We start from the raw sequence: 22,729 nt of genomic DNA on the forward strand, positions 1-22,729 counted from the left end.
GACTTGGCCGGGGTTCAAACCCACTGTGACAGTCTTGCCACTTCAGGACTGATCAAATCCCAGAGCCTAATGTTTTGGACTATTCATTTTCAAGGTCAGATGAGTAAAGTTTTGCAAGAGGATAGTCTGGGACAAGTGCATATGTCCTTGTTCAAAGCAAGACAGGCAAGCGCTAATTTTCATGCTTTAATCACTGTATCTAACTTTACCTTGCCATTCGTGCCCCCAACCCCTTGGGCATACTGAATTCTTTAACCAACACCTCTCCATTTATTTATTCATATTCTGTGATTCTACAGTTAGTGGCTGTCATCGATAACTGTTGCATGTGTGCAAGTAAATGCTTGAATGCATATTGGACTAAGTGACTGACTTAATGGCCAATGAAAACATTTCATATAAAAAATATATGGTAAGGTTAATTAGCAGTGTTTTAAACAGCTTTGTTATACTGCACTGACTCAACCCAGATATGAGTGGATCACCCTTTCATTTCAACCCAGTCGGTCAATGCAGTTAAATTAATAAAAGTTTCTTTATCAATATTAAAGTCAGTTTCCTTTATGAACTAATTAAAAAGACAGTAATAATTCTTGAATTTCTTTATTGATTACACACAGGATCAGCTAATAGGGTGATAAAAACAACTTTACAAAATTATTTTTGCAAGTTAGTTTATAGGGAAAATTTGGATTAGAAACTTTCACATGAAAGTAAAGGAATAAAACATAATGATGCTACTGAGTTGGAGGTAGGTATTTCTCTAACAAGACAATCTAGACTTTGTGGAAGCAAACATGTCAATTATGAAACCAATGAGAAAGAGCTCATGCACGAGCAGAAGGGTAAAAGTTGGAGTTATATTTATTTATATGTTTTTTTGCTAAACGGAGCCATTATTTTTGTATGGAGACCACTCTTTATTCCAAATGCCCATCTTATCCTACTTTCTGCAAAGGCTCATCTGTCTGTTTGCAGTTCATACTGGTTTGCCTTACATCTGAGACCAAAAAGTCTAAAATCTGGACACAAAATCAGATTCCAACCACGGGCGAATTTTGGGTAGAAAAAAGTAGGGTCCACAATATGAGGTTTTTTAATCTGTATTTTGTAGTGCAACTAGATATTCCAGATTATTTGGTACCATTGTAGAGCTACATCTGTCTACCTTTCTATAATACCACCCACTTTAGTGTATCATGCATGATGACCATGATGCTACAGAGCTCGGCAGTAGGCTACTACCTCCTGCCCCGTTAAGTCGTTGCTAGGGGTAAATGTGTTAAAGAGCTGGACATCATAAGGCATCACAATATATGACACCAGCCAGCATGTGCAGAAAATCCCTTCCATTAGACTTGCTGATACTCCATTATGAAAGGACATTTTAAAATTAAATATGAATTGAGAGAAAGATAAAAGTACGACTCATCTTATCACTGCATACCCTGTCATTGAACACCATTCTCTTACGTTGACAACTGCTTGCACTCAGGTAAAATGGTCCTAATTAACGTTATGTTAATTACAAGAATTACAAGTCATGCAATGTTTCTCTCATTTATCAAGTCTTCTAAGACGTTTGGGAAAGTCCAGATTCCATTAAATTCCATTCCATCCTTGCCGATTTAAGTACTGATGCTACATATCAGCAAGATTTAGTGTATATGAGATACCTTGACAACCAAGAACTGACAAACTAAACACTTTGAGGAAACAAATGTTATGTGCTAATTTTGTTTTTTCTATGGATTAAAGTGCATACATCTCACTGAATCTACGCAAGCTTTTGATATGTTGGGACAAGTCAAAATGTAGGTGAGACAAGTGAATGTTCTGCAACTGTTAGCCCTGGACAAGCGGGAATTTTTTTTATCGGCTTTGTCACCTTAACTGTATTACTATCATATTTCCTTGCATACTTACATTATCATGTACTCAAGTAACTCATGAACACATTACATGTATGAATATCTGGATCATCTGAAATAGCTATACCATGGAAACTTCTTTCTTCATCTTACTCTCATCAAACTTTAGTGTTCACTCATTATCTACCAGACTTTATTATAAATTCCTATTTTCTTTTCAAATTAAACAAAACAGTGATGCAGAGAGATGTGTGTGTGTGTGTGTTTGTGTGTGTGCAGTGATAGATGTCAAATATATTACATGTCAATTTTTAAAAATCCCATAATCTAAACCCAAAATACTACTTTACTGGCAGAAAAAAGGCAGAACATTATCATGACGTAGTCTAAATAATGCGGTGTGGTTATTAGTGTGTTTTCAGTTTTGCACTGACAGTTATTAAAATGTAAAATGATTTAGAAAACTTCACTGCATTTGTGGCAATAAAACATCTGACTGAATATTTTTTATGGGAACTCTTTCTGATGACCAGAAAAAATAAAATCAATCTGTTCATAGATTTATTTATCAATTATTTATTCAAGGGCTGCATTGGTAGTCGTTATAAACTATGCCATGTCTATCCAACTCTCATGACCTGTATTTCAGACTTGTTCACCAAATAAATTCAATTTCTTTTATTATTTCTGTACAATGTTTACAACACAATTTGATGTCATTGTTGCTTTGCATATATTTAATTGTCTTATAAAGAGTAAACAAAAATAATAAAGCAGTCAGTTGCACTTTTTGTTATTTTTACCAAGTTCTTTTTCCCATATACTTAATCATAAAATGCAGCATGTCATTTTCAAATTCTGTCACTATTCCACACAACTCAGAAGATTTTCACTAAGCCACACCAATCAGGAGATTTTCACCAAGCCACACCAATCAGGAGATTTTCACTAAGCCACACTAATCAGGAGATTTTCACCAAGCCACACTAATCAGAAGATTTTCGCTAAGTCACACCAATCAGGAGACTTTCACCAAGCCACACCAATCAGATTTTCACTGAGTCACACTAATCAGGAGATTTTCACTAAGCCACAAGAATCAGTTGATTTTCACTAAGCCACACCAATCAGGAGATTTTCACTAAGCAACACTATTCAGGAGATTTTCACTAAGCCACACTAATCAGGAGATTTTCACTAAGTCACACTAATCAGAAGATTTTCACTAAGCAACACTATTCAGGAGATTTTCCCTGAGAAACACTAATCAGATTTTCACTAAGCCACACCAATCAGGAGATTTTCACTAAGCCATACTAATCAGGAGATTTTCACCAAGCCACACTAATCAGAAGATTTTCACTAAGTCACACCAATCAGGAGACTTTCACCAAGCCACACCAATCAGATTTTCACTGAGTCACACTAATCAGGAGATTTTCACTAAGCCACAAGAATCAGTTGATTTTCACTAAGCCACACCAATCATGAGATTTTCACTAAGCAACACTATTCAGGAGATTTTCACTAAGCCACACTAATCAGGAGATTTTCACCAAGCCACACTTATCAGGAGATTTTCACTAAACCACACTAATCAGGCGATTTTTCCTAAGCCACTCTAATCAGGAGATTTGCACCAAGCCACACTTATCAGGAGAATTTTACTAAACCACACTAATGAGAAGATCTTCACTAAGCCACACCAATCAGGAGATTTTCACCAAGCCACACCAATTAGGAGATTTTCACTGAGCCACACTAATCAGGAGATTTTCACCATGCCACACCAATCTGGAGATTTTCACTAAGCCACACTAATCAGGAGAATTTTGCTAATCCACACTAATAAAGAGATTTTCACTGAGCCACACTAATCAGGTGATTTTCAGTAAGCCGCACTATTCAGGAGAATTTTGCTAATCCGCACTAATCATGAGATTTTCATTAAGCTACACCAATCATGAGATTTTCGCTTAGCCACAAAAATCTGGAGATTTTCACTAAGTCACACTAATCAGGAGATTGTTGCCAAGCCACACTAATCAGATTTTAATTGAGACACAATAATTGGAAGATTTCCGCTAAGCCACACTAATCAGGATAATTATATTATGCCACACTAATCAGGAGAATTATATTATGCCACATTGATCAGGAGAATTATAGTATGCCACACTAATCAGGAGAATTATAGTATGCCTCACTAATCAGGAGAATTATAGTATGCCACACTAATCAGGAGAATTATAGTACGCCACACTAATCAGGATAATTATAGTATGCCACACTAATCAGGAGAATTATAGTATGCCACACAAATCAGGAGAATTATAGTATGCCATACTAATCAGGAGAATTATATTATGCCACACTAATCAGGAGAATTATAGTATGCCTCACTAATCAGGATAATTATATTATGCCATACTAATCAGGAGAATTATAGTATGCCACACAAATCAGGAGAATTATAGTATGCCACACTAATCCAGAGAATAATAGTATGCCACACTAATCAGGATAATTATATTATGCCACACTAATCAGGAGAATTATAGTATGCCACACAAATCAGGAGAATTATAGTATGCCATACTAATCAGGAGAATTATATTATGCCACACTAATCAGGAGAATTATAGTATGCCTCACTAATCAGGATAATTATATTATGCCACACTAATCAGGAGAATTATAGTATGCCACACAAATCAGGAGAATTATAGTATGCCATACTAATCAGGAGAATTATATTATGTCACACTAATCAGGAGAATTATAGTATGCCACACTAATCCAGAGAATAATAGTATGCCACACTAATCAGAAGAATTATAGTATGCCACACTAATCAGGAGAATTATAGTATGCCACACTAATCAGGAGAATTATAGTATGCCACACTAATCAGGAAAATTATAGTATGCCTCACTAATCAGGAGAATTATAGTATGCCACACTGATCAGGAGAATTATAGTATGCCACACTAATCAGGAGAATTATAGTATGCCACACTAATCAGGAGAATTATAGTATGCCACACTAATCAGGAGAATTATATTATGCCATACTAATCAGGAGAATTATATTATGCCATACTAATCAGGAGAATTATATTATGCCACACTAATCAGGAGAATTATAGTATGCCACACTGATCGGCAGAAAAGAAAATGACATTAAGAGCATTAAGTTTGGATATATACTAGGCTGGTGCTACAAATCTGAACAGGAGTGCAAAATTATGAAGATATACTAATTTAACTAAAAGACAAATGGCAATTTCAGTGACTTCAAAAACTGTTGTTGTATCTTTTGAGTTACAACAAAAAAATAAGACATAAAAGACATTATTTGTTTTCATTGATAAATGTATTAATAATCATGCATTCTTAGCAATAATACAAGTTCTAAAATTAAATAGCATGTAACAAATGAAAATGATTTCAAATGACAATTTTGCTTTAGTAGCCAACATTGGTTCACCAAAAATTATTGCAGTTTTCCCAAGTCCAATTATATGCTAATAGTCTATAGTCTCTCCAGCCATTCAATTATTCATTGGGATGAAAGTTGGAATGTTTACTGTAACATCTTGTCCAGCAAAAATATATTGTACATTAAATCCCTTATCTGCCATTAATGAATCTTTGAGATCACACCTGTTAACCAGACTGCCCCTCTCAAAAAATTTGCCTGCCAATAGTTGACCCCACCTCCATTAGGCCAGGGACATGTTACCATGCCACCTGCTGTGGCTCCAATTAATGTTTTGACTGTATTTCCAGTTTTGTATTTTCAAATGGTTGCCTGCTGTAAACTGCTGACTTCAAAGGGTCACTTGGTTCCATCCACAATTATCCTAGTTGTCTGATACTGTTGCTTAAAGTCAGTTGTGGCATAATAATGTACCAGTTCTTCTGATGGCCATTGATTAACTTCTCTCCATTGCTTTGTTATGAATATTATCACTGTTATTACAATGTTATTTATGGCTGATTCAGCTACCCCAAAAACAGGAGAGTACAAAATTTCTTGTTTGCCTCAGCAACATAATCAAAACTTTTGAAAACTGATCCATTACACCCGCTTTACTACTCAGCGGCACACACAATCAAGGTTATCTGCTGACAGGCCCCGAGTGTAGATAACAAATGTGAAGCATTCAAATGTCTATAGAGTCCAGTACAGAAATATATGCCTACATAATCCTCTTTAGAATGAAAATTGAGAACATGCATGTTGGTTTCTTTAGGGATTGTGTCTTGGATGATGTGAATGTAAACTATGATTTCTCAGCAAATAGTTTATATGATACTGCAGTATCATTATCAACCACAATCTCTGTAACATTTAGTCAATATCCAATTCAGACCAATAGTGTGGACATTTTATATTTTCTGAGGAATATTCCTTTGAGCATGTCTTTTCAATGCATGTTTTTTTTCCTGATCAACTCTCTAGTGTTGGTTCCTTGGTCCATGCAAACACTCTGGGTATTGTTGTTTTATTCAGTCTTCTAGAAAGAGGGATGGTACCTAATGTATAAACAAAACTATATCCTTAATGTTTGCTCTAAAAGAAATGTTTTTCATAATTTAAAAACAAATCATATCAACAATGTAGTTCAATGATACCCAGATGTACATGTTTTACATAAAACCAAAGCATCATGGGTGAGTTAGAAACAAAAGACTGAAGTTCAGGTATGGTTTATTTGTATATTTAAGAATAGTTACATATAAGAGATGTCATACTGAACTGTATTTTATGGAATTTAGCAAAAACTATGTAGCCATATACAGACTACACTCAATGATGAAGGGATCCATTCTCCAAATGCATCCTTGCAGCTTCATATCACATGGATCAATTTTTTCATCCATTTTCCCACAAGGGACAAATGATCTCACTATTGTGACAACTAGGTAGACAGCAGGACATCCCCTGGCATCATTATAATTGAATGTTTTCAACTTATGACAGCTATCTATCACCCAATTGATTCACAAGGCAAATGATAAAATCCAGATTGTAGCCAAATATCGGAACCAGGTTTTTCTGTGGTGCCACATATAGGGCAGATAGCTGGCTGTTATCCCTCATTGTTTTATGGTTTACATTGGCCCCTGAATCACTGTTTTTTTTAAAGGTTGTTAACTAATACTTCTCCAAGCTACATTTATCCTTTGGAGAAAGTTTCCAAGTTGGATATGAGATATATTCCCTAGTTTCATATTTCTTCGCCAGCAGTTTATCGCATTGGGAGAAAGCTTATGTTTTGGCATTCTGACATGAAATGAAGAAAAATATATCAACTGCCCTTAAATATTTCTCTGAAAACATCTTGACAGGCATGGCACTGATTATGATTGTAATCAACTGTAATCTATTACATTGTAAGCTGCAATCATATTCACCGATTTTGGAGGCTCTATAATCGTAATCATCCTTCATTGGCAGTGTTATCGTATAATGTAATCCTGATTACAACCCATAAGTCGTTAATTATAGTCTTAATAATTATATGAAGAATAAAAGTGTCCAGTTGAACACCTGTTGTCTATAGCAGGTAAAATCATCACTTCAGACAAATGTAATCCGACAGATGCAAACTTTGAACGATTGACTTTTATTCATTGTAACAACAAAAACTTTATGTGAATGTGATCTAAACAGTGCTAAGTAGTGCTCATTTAGTATGTTAATTGTATGTAAATAATTGTTAATAAACATTTAAACAAAGTTAACATTGTTTTTCAGCTATACAAAGTAAGATATCTGCCCTGAACAAAAAAAGATAGCAAGCAAATCACAATCATACACCTGTAATCGTAATCATGGTATCCAAATAACGTCTAATCATAATCAGTACCAACAACCTGTAATTGTAATTAAACACCTGTAATCAACCACATCTTTAACACCACAATACCAATCAAACAAGACAAAAAAATCAAACCTAACAAAATCATTTATTGTGCAGTCTCTTCTTTTTATCTCACATATGCCCATTTGTATTAAGACTTAGCTATCATGGATGACCATTGGCCCCTTTATTACACCTCATAAAACATAATGCATTTAAGTTTAAACATTCCAGATTACAACTGTAAGGTAACCAACTGACAGCTTGTTGTGTGCGCACTTATTAGCCTTCATTATCTGATTCCACAGGTAAAACATTTCCAGTCCCCAGAAGACTGCTTCCCACTGGTTTTGTAATGTTGGGATAGAAGGCACAAATATATATATATATATTTCTTTGTAATAAATAATAATAATAATAATAATAATAATAATAATAATAATAATAATAAAAAGAAGAAGAAGAACAAGAAGAAGAATAATATACTGCAACAAACTTTTATTTTTCAAAAACAGTAGGGTAGATTTCAACTAAAGAACAGTTCGCATTTTAGATGGCTTTTAAAGTTTATTTTTCCTGTACCACCACTAGAATTATATGTATACTGAAAGGCAATCAAACAAATGCCCATATTTGATTTAAAGTTAATCTTATCAAGTCATAATTGATTCCCTCTTCATCTAAGTACCATGCATTCATGATTCAACGATAATCTCAACATTGATTCAATTATTGGCAGATGAGGTATAAATAGCAGTCTATAAGTAACGTAACTGGTGCATACAGTCTATGTGTTATGGACAACAGTTGGAAATTACGCCAGAGGTAAATCTGATGCTCTAGCTTGAACCAATGTGAAGAGGCTGGAATTACTATGTGTCAGAAATGTGTCAAATTTAAATTCCAAGCATCAGAACCTGCATGCCTGCACCTAGTGAGAACCCCTAAGACCACATGTACTCGTGCTATGTTCTGCCTTACTCCTATGAAAGCAACATATATGAACTCCCTGTTTTAGATTTCAAGTGTCAGAAGTATGGACACTACATATTTCTGCATCCTGTGCATCATTTTATGATTTACAGTGCCAGGGTTTAAAAAAAAAAACAGAGTCTGATGAGTAGGGTCCCCTAAAAATATTTCAGATATATTTTATCTCTTGTCCAAAAAAGTACTATGTAATTTGCCTGAAAGAATTCTTCATGGATGATTGGAACCAAAAGCTAGGCTGATTTTGACAACATTATGTACTGATTCAGCCCATGTAAAATACTGTTCGTTTCATTTTATACTGAAATGTGACATTTTTTGTATAATTTTTTTTATTTCTCCTATTTCCTCGGTATAATAAGCAGTTCAAAACCCCAATTTTATGAAAGATAATGGTACTGTTCTGTTCATGAATCAAATCAATAAAGCCAAGTATCAATATTCTGACTATTCATGTTGATTTCCTATTTAACAAAAAAATATTTTCAAAGCAGCTCATTCAACTGCATTTAAAAAGTTTGCTTTATTTTACTGAGAAATAATTAAATTACTAACACTGAAAAAGTCATGAAAACTGCCCATGTAATAACATTTTTCTCTTTCACTCAATGTGTCTCTGTGTGTGTGTATATATATATATATATATATATATATATATATATATATATATATATATATATATGTGTGTGTGTGTGTGTGTGTGTGTGTGTGTCTTGGAAAAGTGTAATCACATGTATTTGGATGCAATTTTGTTTTAACCTGGGACGCAGAAAATCACATATACAGGAGTCCTCAGTACACACGCACATTTGCCAGAGGGCAAAATTCAAGGGCTTGCCAGTCCTGCTTCAACCACCTGCTAAGTGGGAAAATGTGTTGATCAAATGATCATTTTAGCTGTGTTAATATTTACAATGAGTAAATTCAGTGGCTGAAAGATCCCCAGATGTACATGTTGTCACTTTAAGAGTTCATCTGGAGAACATGACTCAATTGCAAGTTCAAAGTCTTGATTAGCTGCAGAGTGGTGGGGAAAATGTACTGATATTTACAATGACTGATTACAGAGACAGAAAGACCCAGTGATGTACTTTTGTGTAGGAGTACATCAAATGAACAAGTGTAGCCAAATAAGCAGTGCATGTGACCTTGAAATTAAGTCATGTTGAGAGTTAGACAAAATGCTTTTGTAAATTTGGATGAGTATTTTGGGGCAAATTGGCAGAGATTGTAATGGGATTAAAGAGAGTTCTAGAAGTTGCTAGAACTGATATTTCACATGGAACACTATGTGTGATGCATAGCTTAGTGCATGGAGTAAGACATTTCCTTGGCCTGTCATAATTCACTCTCACTTTAATGGACAAACCAGAGTTATATATCAGTGTTGTAAGGAAGTTAGAAAATTAAACTCACTGGCAACAACTAGTTCTAATCATCTGGAAATTTAGCCACTTTAGGTATGCACAATATGCTTCTGGTAGGGGGCTGCAACTTTTGCTGGTGGGACTCCTGTTTTTTTCTCCAAAATAGGAGTCCTGGACTCCTAGTTTTAAAATCCTAGAGAGACCTCTATAATAAATAATAATATAGGTCTCAGGATATTAATACTTTTGTTTGATTTATGTAGAATTTGTTATCCTGCTAATTAACACTTATAATCTAAACAATTAAACTTGGATAATGTCAATACAATATCATACATCGATATTCTGCTAAACTTGTGGACCTTGTATTAATCTAATAAAAACAACAAATATTTTGGCATCGTCTCTATTGAAAAAATGAAATATATTTACCAATCTTTGTTTAAAACACCATTATGACAATTACTAATAATGAAAAAACTGAAAAGACTGCCCATGCAGCAACTTTTCATTCCAATAAGGAAAAGCAAAGATAAAACTTAAAAGATTTTCAAGATGGATGCCATAATTGATGAGACTGGCACCATTTCTACTTAGTACCAAACAGAAATAATAAGTCTTTCGTTGAAATCAAAATATGGATTTAAAAGAAACAGTGATAACAAAATTATCAATATGGCCAGTGTATCAGAAGTGACATTGGCACCATTTTCATTTACGACCAACCTGACATCATCATAAGCCTTTCAGTGGAAACCACATGCTGATATGACCACTGTAGAATCCAGGTGCTGATATAACCATTCATTCAGGAGAAACATAAGATCTTCAATATGTCCAATATCACTGAATGAATGGTACCATTAGGATCAACCAGACATTATACAAAATTGTTAAGTAAAAACACCATTCAAAATACCAATATTTTCAATATGGCCAAAGTGGTCATACTGGACATCGGACACTATTCAATCTGGACCAACTACACACCAGTATTCTTGTAAAAACCTCATGACAATATTAATTTTCATTCAGGACTGGAGGGTCAGCAATAACAAGAGCAATGTGTCTTAACTGTCTAGCAATGCATATAATCACCAGGAACTGGTTAATGCTTGAGACAGGATGTGTTGCTCTTGCCATGGGGTGAGGCTGCATAAGAATCATGCATCTGCAGTTGAAATTTGAGGTAAATAGTCATTGAATATACATGTATTCTGTTAAGTTCTATGATGTAAGATGCCTCCCTTGATATTTCTGTTCTTTAAGACTTAGGACACCTAAAAAGATGAATATCAGGGGAGGTGTTTTACATTTTTAGGACTAGTGTTTTGTTCTGACTGGGACAAACATTAAAAAGTGAGATTTGTAATGGATTTAATGCCATAGATCAACAGAGGATGGGTTAAAAACATCTACCTATGATGATCGGTCAAAATAAATTCATGAATTTGTAGCAAGAAGCCCTATAATCTGCACGTTTAACAAGCAAACCATCCAGAATGGATATGTCCTTATATACAGTTCTTTGACACCACCAAACACGTCAGAAAAGAAAAAAGTAAATCAACAACATGATGATCTACACTACACCATAAACAATATTACAATGCAGGACTACACACTATCCACCCATCATAGGACGCCTGTTTGCTTTACCAATAACCCTAATTAAACTGTAAAAGAGCAACGTAAGGAGCCGAAAAATGAAAAGAATGTCACACCCTCTGTTTCAAAATTGTGCGTGATATGTACAAATGTTGCTCTATAAGGAACCTAACCAAATAAAAGTATGTTCTGCCGCCCACGGGACACGCCCCCGCTTTCATGATCTCTTTCTTTTCCGCAGGCGAATTCTTACCGTAACAGAGGCTCGAGACAAACTGACGGCTCCTCTACAGCCAAAGGAAATGTCATTTTCCGACTTGTAGTAGCTCAATGTTCCATCCTTCAAAACGATATATCTGTCCTGCCAACCATGTAAATAGTTTGTCCATTTGCTCAGGATTCCCTGTTTCTCCGGGAGGGAAGGTTCGCCGTCCGACTCTTCGTTTTCAGTGTCTGTGTCACTTAATACGTCTGTTTTTTCTTCTGTCATCTCTTTTAACGTACTAACTATCAATTCTTGGACAAAATGACTGGTTAACGCCTAACTAAACCCATAATTCAGAAAATTATTAGCGCATATCATTCAATTCTTCCACATACATGTCTACCCGGCATGAAGTCATAAAGGAAACCTTGAAAGCACCGCCATCTATCGGATGTTCAAGGGGAGTAACTCTATTCAAAAATTGCAATGATAAACTCTTCCGGTCATAAACTCCATCCTTTTTTAAGTCATCTAACCGAAAACAGCAATTAAAACATGATTCTTAATAATAATTCATTAACCTGAGGCGAAAGAATGCAAATAATGAAATAAGCGGAAATAAGCATTTTTTTACAAACACTTAACATTATCATGGTCATCAGTTAGACCAACAAGTAGGTCTCCGCTTTTTTTTCTTCTGACGGCGTAGGCCATTCGCAAACCAAGGTCAATCGAAATAAATTTATTAATTACTAGCAAGCGTCCGATCATCAGAACTGATGGGGAGGTTAAAAACAGCGTGAAACTAAAGGATGGAATAGGGTCGGACGACGTTGGTCTCCGCTGTCAGAAGAAAAGAAAAATGCGGAGACCTACTTGGTGAGCAGTGAAGTGGGGTACCCTAGGGATAATGGGACTTACCATTAAAAACAGGGTCCCGGCACTCTGGGGACTATGTAAATTTAACATGGGGAAAACTGGCCCGGCACTCTGGGGACAATGGGAATTTAACATGGGAATATAGTTTGGGCCTGTCTAGGGACAATGGGAATTGAACATGGGAATACAGTGTGGGCCTATGAAGGGACAAGGGGAAATGGAACAGGGTCGGCACCCTATTTTAATATGGTCCCGACCTGATGGGTCTATGGAAATGGAATGGAGAAAATTGAAACAGGGAGGGGTCTCTATTATTTTTTAAAAAATATAAAAAAGATAAAAAAGGGATAGGCAATGAAAGTCAAGGTCTTCTCGAGATATTGGAGTGGCCCTGAAAAGGGCCTTTGGGTTTATGTTAATATGCTCTTAACATAAAGGGCATCTGTGACATCTTCTTAAGCTTCGCCTAACTGTAAGGCCATAGATTAGTACTCTCTTGAGACATCCTTGCCTCTCCACATAGACTCTTCGTATCCATAGGCTGGTGTCGGTCCTATGGACAACTGTCCACTTGGATCTGACATACATCGGTATGTCCGTCCTGAACATCGTCGTTGACACAAGTGTAGAAGATTGAACGTCGGTCCACATGTTGAGGCGCCGAGAACAGGTGAATGAATGCAGTGAACTGAGCTTATTTATAGAGAGAGGAAGGATTGAAACGGATTGAGTTTATTGACCAATCCAAACACGCGTTACAAAATTCAGTCAGCCCACATCCAATCCGAAGAGAGCAGTCTGTGACGTCACGTGGTCTATATAGATTTGCTATCACTTGTGTGCAGTCAATCCATGCGACAGTTTTTCAACATGACAGAAACTCAGAAAACGATAAGTTGGGGTGCACCAGCAGTGGAGACCGCCCAAGGGAACCCGGACTTACTTCAGAAGAGGTGAATTGGGATTTTGTGGATTTTCTTGCCTCGCAAGAATTTCTTCCGGTACCTTCGCCACCTTCTCCTTCATTACCACACGTGGAGAATTTTAGACAGAGACAGAAAGAAGAATTGGAGAAATTTATACAACAGCAAAAGGAAGCAGAACAAGCTTTTCTCCTACAGCAACAAGAGCAAGAAGAAGAGGTAAGAAAACAACAACAACAACAACAACAACAACAAGCAGCAGCAAAGAAACAAGGGTGTGAAAATCAAACGGTCACGGTACTGTCAGACATTTTATCTGAGTTAAGAAGTCTGAAACAAATGTATCAGACTTCTTTATTACGACCGAAAAGAATACGACCTTCCCGAGCTAAACACTCCAACCCTGTGACTAAGCCTACTGTGCCACCCTTAGTGATCTCAACCAAATTATCATCATCAACAGTACGCAGTCCAGAAGTAGGCCTTGGCCGTGGCAAAGGCTTAAGACAGTTAAAGTTGATTGCTTAAACTCACCCCTACACCAAGAAAAAAGGCCCTTGTCAGGGCCATCCAAGTCTCTCGAAAAGAGATAGACTTTCAATTGCCAACATCCATTCAAACTAAAAAAAAACAACATTTTTTACCCCTATAGTACGTTTCTGTGTATGAGTGTGTGAGTGTACGTTCTTATTTTAAAATCAAAACCCAAAGACACTTACCTTTTTATACCTAATTTATTCTTTTATAAATATTTACAATCCAATTCACAATTCACAACAGAGCACTTTAAAAAGTTCATACACTTCTTTTGTCTCATTGTTCACTCTCTCTGTTTTTTCAATTTCTTCACCGTCACAGTCTTTTTCTCCTCTTCCTCCTCACTTTCTTCCCTTCTTCTTTGTTTCTCCTTATTCTTTTTCATCACCTGTCTGTTTTCTTCCTCTTCTTCTTCTTCCTCTTCTTCTTTCTCTTCCTATGAAGAATCCCTCTCTTCTGACTCCTCTTGTTTCTTTTTTGGGCAATCTGGAGACCAATGTCCTTTTTCTTGACAATGATAACAGGTATCTTGACTTTTGTCTCTTCTAACCCTTTTTTTGCTTTTTCGACGGTCTAGACACTCTGAAGACCAATGCCCTTTCTTCTGACAGATATAGCAAGTATCTTGACTTTTATCTCGAAAGGAAGGTGAGTAGTCCGACGACTGGTCTGAAGAAAATTTTCTAATGACCCCTCGCAACGCTCTGATGAAATGTTCGATTTGGTTAGTCTCTTCCATCGTTGTGCTCGGTTTGAGAGTGAAATGAATAGTGAAAGGACAAGACACACACCCTTTTATATACGCTGGTCTGCCATGACTATAAAGTAACCCATGGTGTTTAAGCATTAGTCATTTGACTTTTACAGTCAAGATGAAACGATCGATTTCATTCAAGAAGAAAGAAGAAGAAAGTAAGAGGCAGAAACGTGATCTATCGCCTCGTACCAGAGCTGAAGTCTTGGCACAAATTCATGCCAGTGATTTTGAAGAGGACATGAGTGAACCAGAATTTAAGCCCAGAGAGTCTTCCTCTAAACAAAGTTCACCGCCCTTAGTCAACCCTGAAAAGTAATATTCCATTCGAGAGACGGAAAAGCGTCCCTCTAGAAAATTTAGAACCACGGCTTACAAATACACTGTGAAGTTTAAAGATTTCAAGTCCGAAGTACCGTTAGAGAAAGCAGAAGGGTTCATCACCGAGATGTGGAATTCTTTGCTCACCACACTCAAGCGACAATGTCAACCCAAAGAAGACGATCGCTTGAGACTTTCTATAGAACACGACGGTTTGAAATCCCCAGTTTGGATCGAGCTTAGCACCCCTGCAAAATTGACCCTTCCAAAGTCATGGACAAGATTCAACACGTGCAACAATCTAATGACCAGTTTGACATCACCGATGGAAAAGCCACACAGGACATAACCCACGTCTCTCCTCCTCAAGCGACAGGACACAAAAAGTCTTATTGGTGAACGGTCTTCGCAACACCAAAACAAGTCTCGTCCAAATTCACAATTCTCAAGACCAGATGTGTTTAGCCCGTGCCATCGTGGTGGGACGAATGTTGACACAAACGACACGACAGAATGGAAAACGACCTGGGATAACATTCGAAAATCGAACCGAGCCAAACCACGAAATGAAGCAGAACTCCTGTTACAACAAGTTGGCCTGTCCAAAGACACACCCTGTGGCATTCCTGAGATGCAAAAACTGCAAGATGCCCTAGCTCCACGCTACACATTGAAAGTGCACCCTCAAGAAGTGCGCGGACCTCTCTTGTTTCGAGGCCAAGTCTTTAAGGACGGAAAATACATTCATCTCTATCATCACGACGACCATTTCGATACCACTACCGCCATCACCGGATTCCTAGGATACAGTTATTACTGTGAGAAATGTGACTATGGCTATAATAATCGAGAACAACACAAACATTGTGGATCGAAATGCACAGGATGGTTGGCCTCTCAACCCTGTCTGTGCGTAGGACAAGAACCAGTGCATTGTTCAACTTGTCTCCGCACGTTTGTCAGCCGTGCCTGTTACCAACAACATTTGAAGACGCAAGGTTCACAGAAGAAATGTGCTTGTTAACTGCTCAGATTGTGCCCCACGTGTAGACAAGGCATACTTACCAATAATACCAAGGCACACGTATGTCGAGGAAAGAAAAAATGTCACATTTCTCACCACATTGTGGACTTCGAACATCAATGCTACGTGCAAAAATACCAACCCCAACCAGAGAAAGAGGACGGTCACAAGAAAAAGGGCAATTTTATCTTTTTCGATCTTGAATGCATGCAAGAGACCGGCATTCACATTCCTAATTTCTGCGTGGCTCATCGAGCGTGTGAGAAGTGCATTCAAGAACCTATCTTCAGTCATTACCCTCAATGCAGTAAGATTCCTGGAGGACGTGAAAAAATCTTTCGGGGACCGAAAACGCTAGCCGATTTCGCCCGATGGGTCTTAGATCCCATCGACAAGACGTAGAGCCAAGAGGACATCGAACGTTACGGAGATTGTCATCGTCATGCCACGGTGATGGCTCACAATTTCTCCGGATACGATGGACAGTTTCTTTTGAGATACTATACGGAACATGGCACCGAACGTCCCAAAGTCACTTTGAACGGAGCCAAAATCATTTTCATGCAAGTGGGACAAGTGCAGTTTAAAGATTCGATGAGTTACTTGGCCATGCCCTTGAGTCGAATGCCTAAAACGTTTGGAATGACAGAAATGGCTAAAGGGTATTTTCCTCACTTTTTCAATACGGAAGCCAATCAACATGCCGTTCTACCCCATTTGCCTGAGGCTCACTGTTACGACCCCGACAACATGCGTACCGAACAATGAGAAGCTTTCTACGCTTGGTTCCAGGCTCATGCCTCCGACCCTTTCGACTTTCAGGAAGAGCTGTTAAAGTATTGTCGTTCCGACGTGGACATTTTACGGCGATGCTGTGGAAAATTTCGAGAACTGTTCATGGAACACGGAGGGGTCGATCCTTTGAAAGAAGCTTGCACCATTGCCAAAGCGTGTTCCTTAGTGTACAGGCAACGATTCATGCCTGAAAACACTGTGGCTATCATCAGTCCTCAAACGACCAACTATGTCAAACGTCTATACTCGGTCAAAGCCCTAAGCTACTTACATTACTTGTGTGACAAGGAAGACAAATGGATTCAGCATGCCCGCAACGGAGGAGGCGAAAAGACTATCGGAACGCATTCGGTCGATGGTTGGGACTTAGAAAACTCCAAGATCGTGTACGAGTTTAACGGTTGCTTATTTCACGGATGTTCCGTCTGTTACCCTGACCGTGGCACTAAAAATCAGTTTTTACAACGAACCATGGAAGACTTGTACCAGGCCACATGTCAGCGACGCCTAAAGTTAGAACAGGAAGGATACCAAGTGGTGGAAATGTGGGAACACGAATACGATCACCGTTTGAAAACCGATCCCGAGCTTAAACGCCTCGTGGAAAGTTAACAGTTCATGGACCCCCTGAACCCGAGGGATAGTTTGTACGGAGGAAGGACCAATGCCACCTGTTTGCTGTACCAAGCTGACGAAGAGAAAGGAGAAGAAATCAAATACTTGAACGTGTGTTCGCTGTATCCCTACGTGTGCAAATATTGTCGCTTTCCTGCAGGGCACCCACAATTGTTCACGGAACACATCGACTTGAAAAACATTCGACAATACGAAGGCTTGATCAAGTGCAAAGTTTTGCCTCCCACAAACCTATACCATCCCGTCTTACCTCACCATTGCCAAGGCAAACTGATGTTTCCTTTGTGCCGTACTTGTGCCGAAACGTGCAACCAAGATCAGCCTTGTCATCACACCCAGGAAGAACGGGCCTTGGCGGGGACGTGGGTCAGCGTAGAATTGTTCAAAGCTCTGGACATGGGATACCAACTGTTAGAAGTGTACGAACTTTGTCACTTTCCCAAGACAAAACAATACCACAAGGGTGACCCCACTCAGAAAGGCATTTTCGCAGATTACGTGGATGCCTTTTTGAAACTGAAGCAAGAAGCCAGTGGCTATCCTTCCTGGTGTCACACTCCCGAAGACCAAATAAAATTCAAAGAGAAATACCGGGAACAAGAACGCATCACTTTAGATCACATCGAGAAAAACGAAGGCAGGCGATCGTTTGCCAAAGTGATGTTAAATTGCTTGTGGGGTAAAATGGCACAACGACCGTGTTTACCCAAGACGGAATATTTGACACAACCTTCCCGCTATTTCCAGATGATTCACGACAAAACCAAATTCATCAAACACGTGGACGTCGTTCGCGAAATTTTGATCTTAGTGAATTACGAAGAAGATCTGGACTTTGTACAAGACGACCCCTTTGGAAATGTCATCATTGCGGCTTACGTGACAGCTCATGCTCGCTTAAAATTGTACGAAGCTTTAGAACTGTTAAGGGAACGTGTCCTGTACCTTGACACGGACAGTTGCATTTACATCCATCACCCGAGTCAACATCACCGACATCGAGGGAGACCGTTTAGGAGCCTGGACAGACGAGCACCCCGACGACAAGATTTTAAGTTTCGTCAGTGGTGGTCCTAAACATTACGGCTACGAATATCGGGACAAACAAGGAGAAGTGCACACGAAGTGTAAAGTGAAAGGATTGACTCTGAATTATCGCACCAGTCGAGTGGTCAGCTTTGGAGTACTGAAAGAAGCCTTGCAGTCTAGAGAGGATGAACACTTTAAAGTGACCACCTATCAGCCCAACAAGATTGTACGTTTACCCACTCACCACATCGTCAGTCGACCCTTGGAAAAAGTCTATCAAATCGTGTACCAGAAGCGAGTGCGGCTTCCCAACCACTTTACTTTGCCGTATGGACATGTCTGTATAAAACATTGGTTGTAAGAGGAGAGCCACCCACCAGAAGTATGACTTCGCCACAGCAAGAATCGAGTGAGAAATCCAGTAAGAACTCCAAGTTCAAACCCTACAATTTTCCGGTCTTCTTACCTGATTATTGTGATTGTTCCCGTCGATTGGAAATGTTTCAAGCATGGCCTACGGATAGGGAAGGATTACCTTCTTCGAATGTTTTAGCTAGAACAGGATTTGTCTACTTGGGACCTGAGTATGGATTGGGATACGAAGTACAGTGTTTCGCTTGCGGACTGAAGTTACGAATGGATCTATGTATCTACAAAGATTCAGCTATTTTGGAACATACTCGATGGTCTCCGCACTGCCCTTACCTTTCTATCGCCTTTCCACCCGTTACACTACGGTACAATTATGACGCTATCTTACAGACGGTACCTTCCAAAACTAGTCATAAAAAAGGAACGATGTACAAGCTTGAGACTGCATTGCGACTAGTATAAAAAGGTGTTATGGTCAAGATCGATAGTTCATTGTGACTACCAAGACCAAGCGAACAAGATGAATACTTTCAGAGAAACACAAAACAAGTTCAGACAGGCACAATTCAAGTTTGGGGCCTCTGAAGTGGAATGCGATTGTGAGCCTTGCGATGGGAACGATGCTGTACGTTGTGACCTTAGCGATTCCGTAAAGCATCATGGGAACTTTGTTCTCACTACCCCTATCATGGAAAGTGATGCTGTGCGTGCGAAACCTGAGGGATGCGAAAGCGATGCCGCTGGTGCTCTTGGACACTTTAGAGGGTTTCGTTTTAAGGTGAATGTCCACCTTCACGTCTACCTCCCTACGGATGTCATCCAGCCCTGAGCAAACTCCCGCCCATGTCACCCAACCCTCATCGAAACGAACCTGTGAAAGACGAATATTCGTTTCCTGTGCGTTTGTCGGAATAATGCGACTTTGAAACTCGTCTTCAATTGTTCAAAGGAAAATGGCCTAAGTATCTGGGAGGACCGACCCCCGAAGAATTAGCCAGAGCCGGATTTTTCTACTTGGGCGAAGGGGATAAAGTCAAGTGCTACAGTTGCGGTGTGTCACTTCACCACTGGGAGCCACGAGACTCGGCCTACGTAGAACATGCTCGTTGGTCATCGAATTGTCATTACTTACCCTTAGTGGGACCGAGTCATTGAAGTAACTTAACATGTCGTTGAAGAAGAAACCAAACTGGTTAGGAGTCAAATGTTGGACATCACCAAGACCAGTATTTAAACTCCATTTCAAAAGCGATATTGAATCATTACCTAAAGAACTGGAAGAGAAGATTTACAAAGAAGTTTGGCAGGGGCTTGCCAGAGTGAAATCTCAATGGGTGACTGTAGAACTTTTATGCCGAGAAATTCACAAGAGGAAAGTGAAAAAAGTCAACCAGTGTGTTAGATTTCTCTGGGTCAAGGGTGCATTCATCCTATTATATTACTCTAAACCGTTTACATCAAAAGAGTTCAATGAGATTCTTGGACGTTACCCTGAGTGGCATTGTTCAGAAATTACTCACTATGTGGATTACTTTTGCTCTAGGAGAAGATTGTGAATTGTACGGACTGACCTATTCATGGATACTTTACAAGAGAACATTCGTGCTTTGCCTGTGGAGTTGAGAGACCGCATTTACCGAGAACTGGTCAGAATACAAGTGAAACGTAAAGAACAGTTGCATCCGTTACGTCACCGGTGTTTGAACCACTGGTACCTGAATCCTATACAAGGACTGATTCAGTTGAAAGTGTTCCATTGGACAGACATTGATCAACGACCCCCTGGTTTTAAAAAGGATTGGTTTGCTATTGATGATTCTATCTACTACATTGTACACTTGCTGCATCGAATTCCAGAGGAAGAGTTAACGAATTACCAACATCTTTTACACAATGTCAGCTTAGTGAAAGAGGAAACTTCTCAACGAATTCTAATGTGTAAATTAGTGATTAAACGATTTAGATTCGACAATGAATTAAAACCATGTCTGTGCAAACGGTACATTTATTTTGTCAGAAAGAGGATTTAGTATGACCTATTCATGGATACTTTACAAGAGAACATTTGTGCTTTGCCTGTGGAGTTGAGAGAACGCATTTACCAAGAGCTGGTCAAAATACAAGTCAAACGTAAAGAACAATTGCATCCGTTACGTCACCAGATCTTTAACCACTGGTACCTGAATGGTATAAAAGAACTGATTCGTCAGAAATTGTTTCAGTGGTCAGACCTTGTTCAACACTTTGAGTTAGTGAATGAACGAAATGTTCATCATTTTGGTTACTTCGAGAGTTACCTAGTGCATCGCATTGAGGAAGACAAGTTAAAGGATTACCAACATATTTTACGTGGAAGCTACTTAGAGGAAGAGGAAACTTCTAATAGAACTCTGAAGTTAAGGTTACAGAATGCAATATTTAGATTCCCCACTGGAGAACGAAGATCTCTGGCTAGAAAGTACGTGTATTGCTTCCGAAACAAAGAGACTATAAAAACAGGAATCCATGCCACGACTTTTATCACATGTGATTGAACATATTCCGTTGAAGGAACTCAATGGCCATATTCAAACCGTGGATCATTACCATCAATTATTACAAGAACTGTATCCATTCAATTTGGGTGGACGCATAGTGTGTGTCTTAGTGACTTGTTTTCTGGGATTTCGTTTACCAGCTGATTCCTTGTGGACTCTTTACGAACAGTACTTACCATCCAACTAATGGTCTTAAATGGTCACGAAAGACTCCTATTGCTCAAAGCCTTGCGTTTTCATCTGGATACTTCTCGACCTCTACGGGAAAAAAAGATTCGTCAACTTTTAGTTACCAAAGACGTGTATGACGATGTGTGTGTAGCTTGTGACTTACATTCCCATTGGGCAGATGTCCGTGAGTGGAAAAATGGGGTTTTGAGGCTTGGACCCAAGAAGTGGCCCAGTATGTACGAGAGTTGTTTAAGGAAAAAAGTTACTTTTCAACTTGTGTTAGTGACCGTGCCAGAAGAAGAAGAACCCGTCACCCGGGACAGGACTGTCGTGGACATGACTGAAAGACCCTTTCGGGAGGACACTTGTGTGACCTTACCCCCTATAGAACTGGTCAGAACATTACCCAAAACATGTTGTACAGACACTTGTTTTTATTCCACATTGATGGTTTTCATGTGCCTTTTATCGTTGTACTTAAGCCTTTGGCTTTTATGTATTTTTGTCTTTCGTGTTCATGTTTAAAACATTCAATAAACGTGTCCCGAAAAAGTATATAAACTCTTGTCTTGTCTGTTTTCGTGCCACAAGTGACATTCCTAACACTATGGCTACCTCTGCTGTCTCTGCTCCCTCTTCCTCCACTTTCAAAGTCATCGACGAACACTTAGATCGTGCCAGTTGGGAGGCTTTGTATCTTCGCCATCCCTTTAACATGCTCATTACTGGACCTAGCGGTTCAGGCAAAACCGAATTCGTCAAAAGTTTGATCGAACATAAACATCATTTGATCGATCGACCACCTCAGCGCATCGTGTGGTGTTACAAAGAGTGGCA

The 22,729-nt window shown here is 38.7% G+C and overlaps 1 protein-coding gene across 2 annotated transcripts in view; it reads right to left on the reverse strand.

The window, feature by feature from the left end:
* Positions 1 to 12,360, reverse strand: part of LOC149800835 (ceramide transfer protein-like) — a 62,858-nt gene extending 50,498 nt beyond the window's left edge. For both annotated transcript variants that reach the window (XM_089954844.1, XM_089954843.1), the window contains exon 1: positions 11,963 to 12,360. In XM_089954844.1, coding sequence (XP_089810970.1) covers positions 11,963 to 12,199 — 237 coding nt within the window. In that variant the 5' untranslated portion in view covers positions 12,200 to 12,360. The remainder of the gene's footprint in view (positions 1 to 11,962) is intronic.
* Positions 12,361 to 22,729: the final 10,369 nt, after the last annotated feature.

The sequence above is a fragment of the Sinohyriopsis cumingii genome, chromosome 4 (genome assembly GCF_028554795.1).
Source record: "Sinohyriopsis cumingii isolate HCF-2022 chromosome 4, ASM2855479v2, whole genome shotgun sequence".
Classification (NCBI taxonomy): domain Eukaryota; kingdom Metazoa; phylum Mollusca; class Bivalvia; order Unionida; family Unionidae; genus Sinohyriopsis; species Sinohyriopsis cumingii.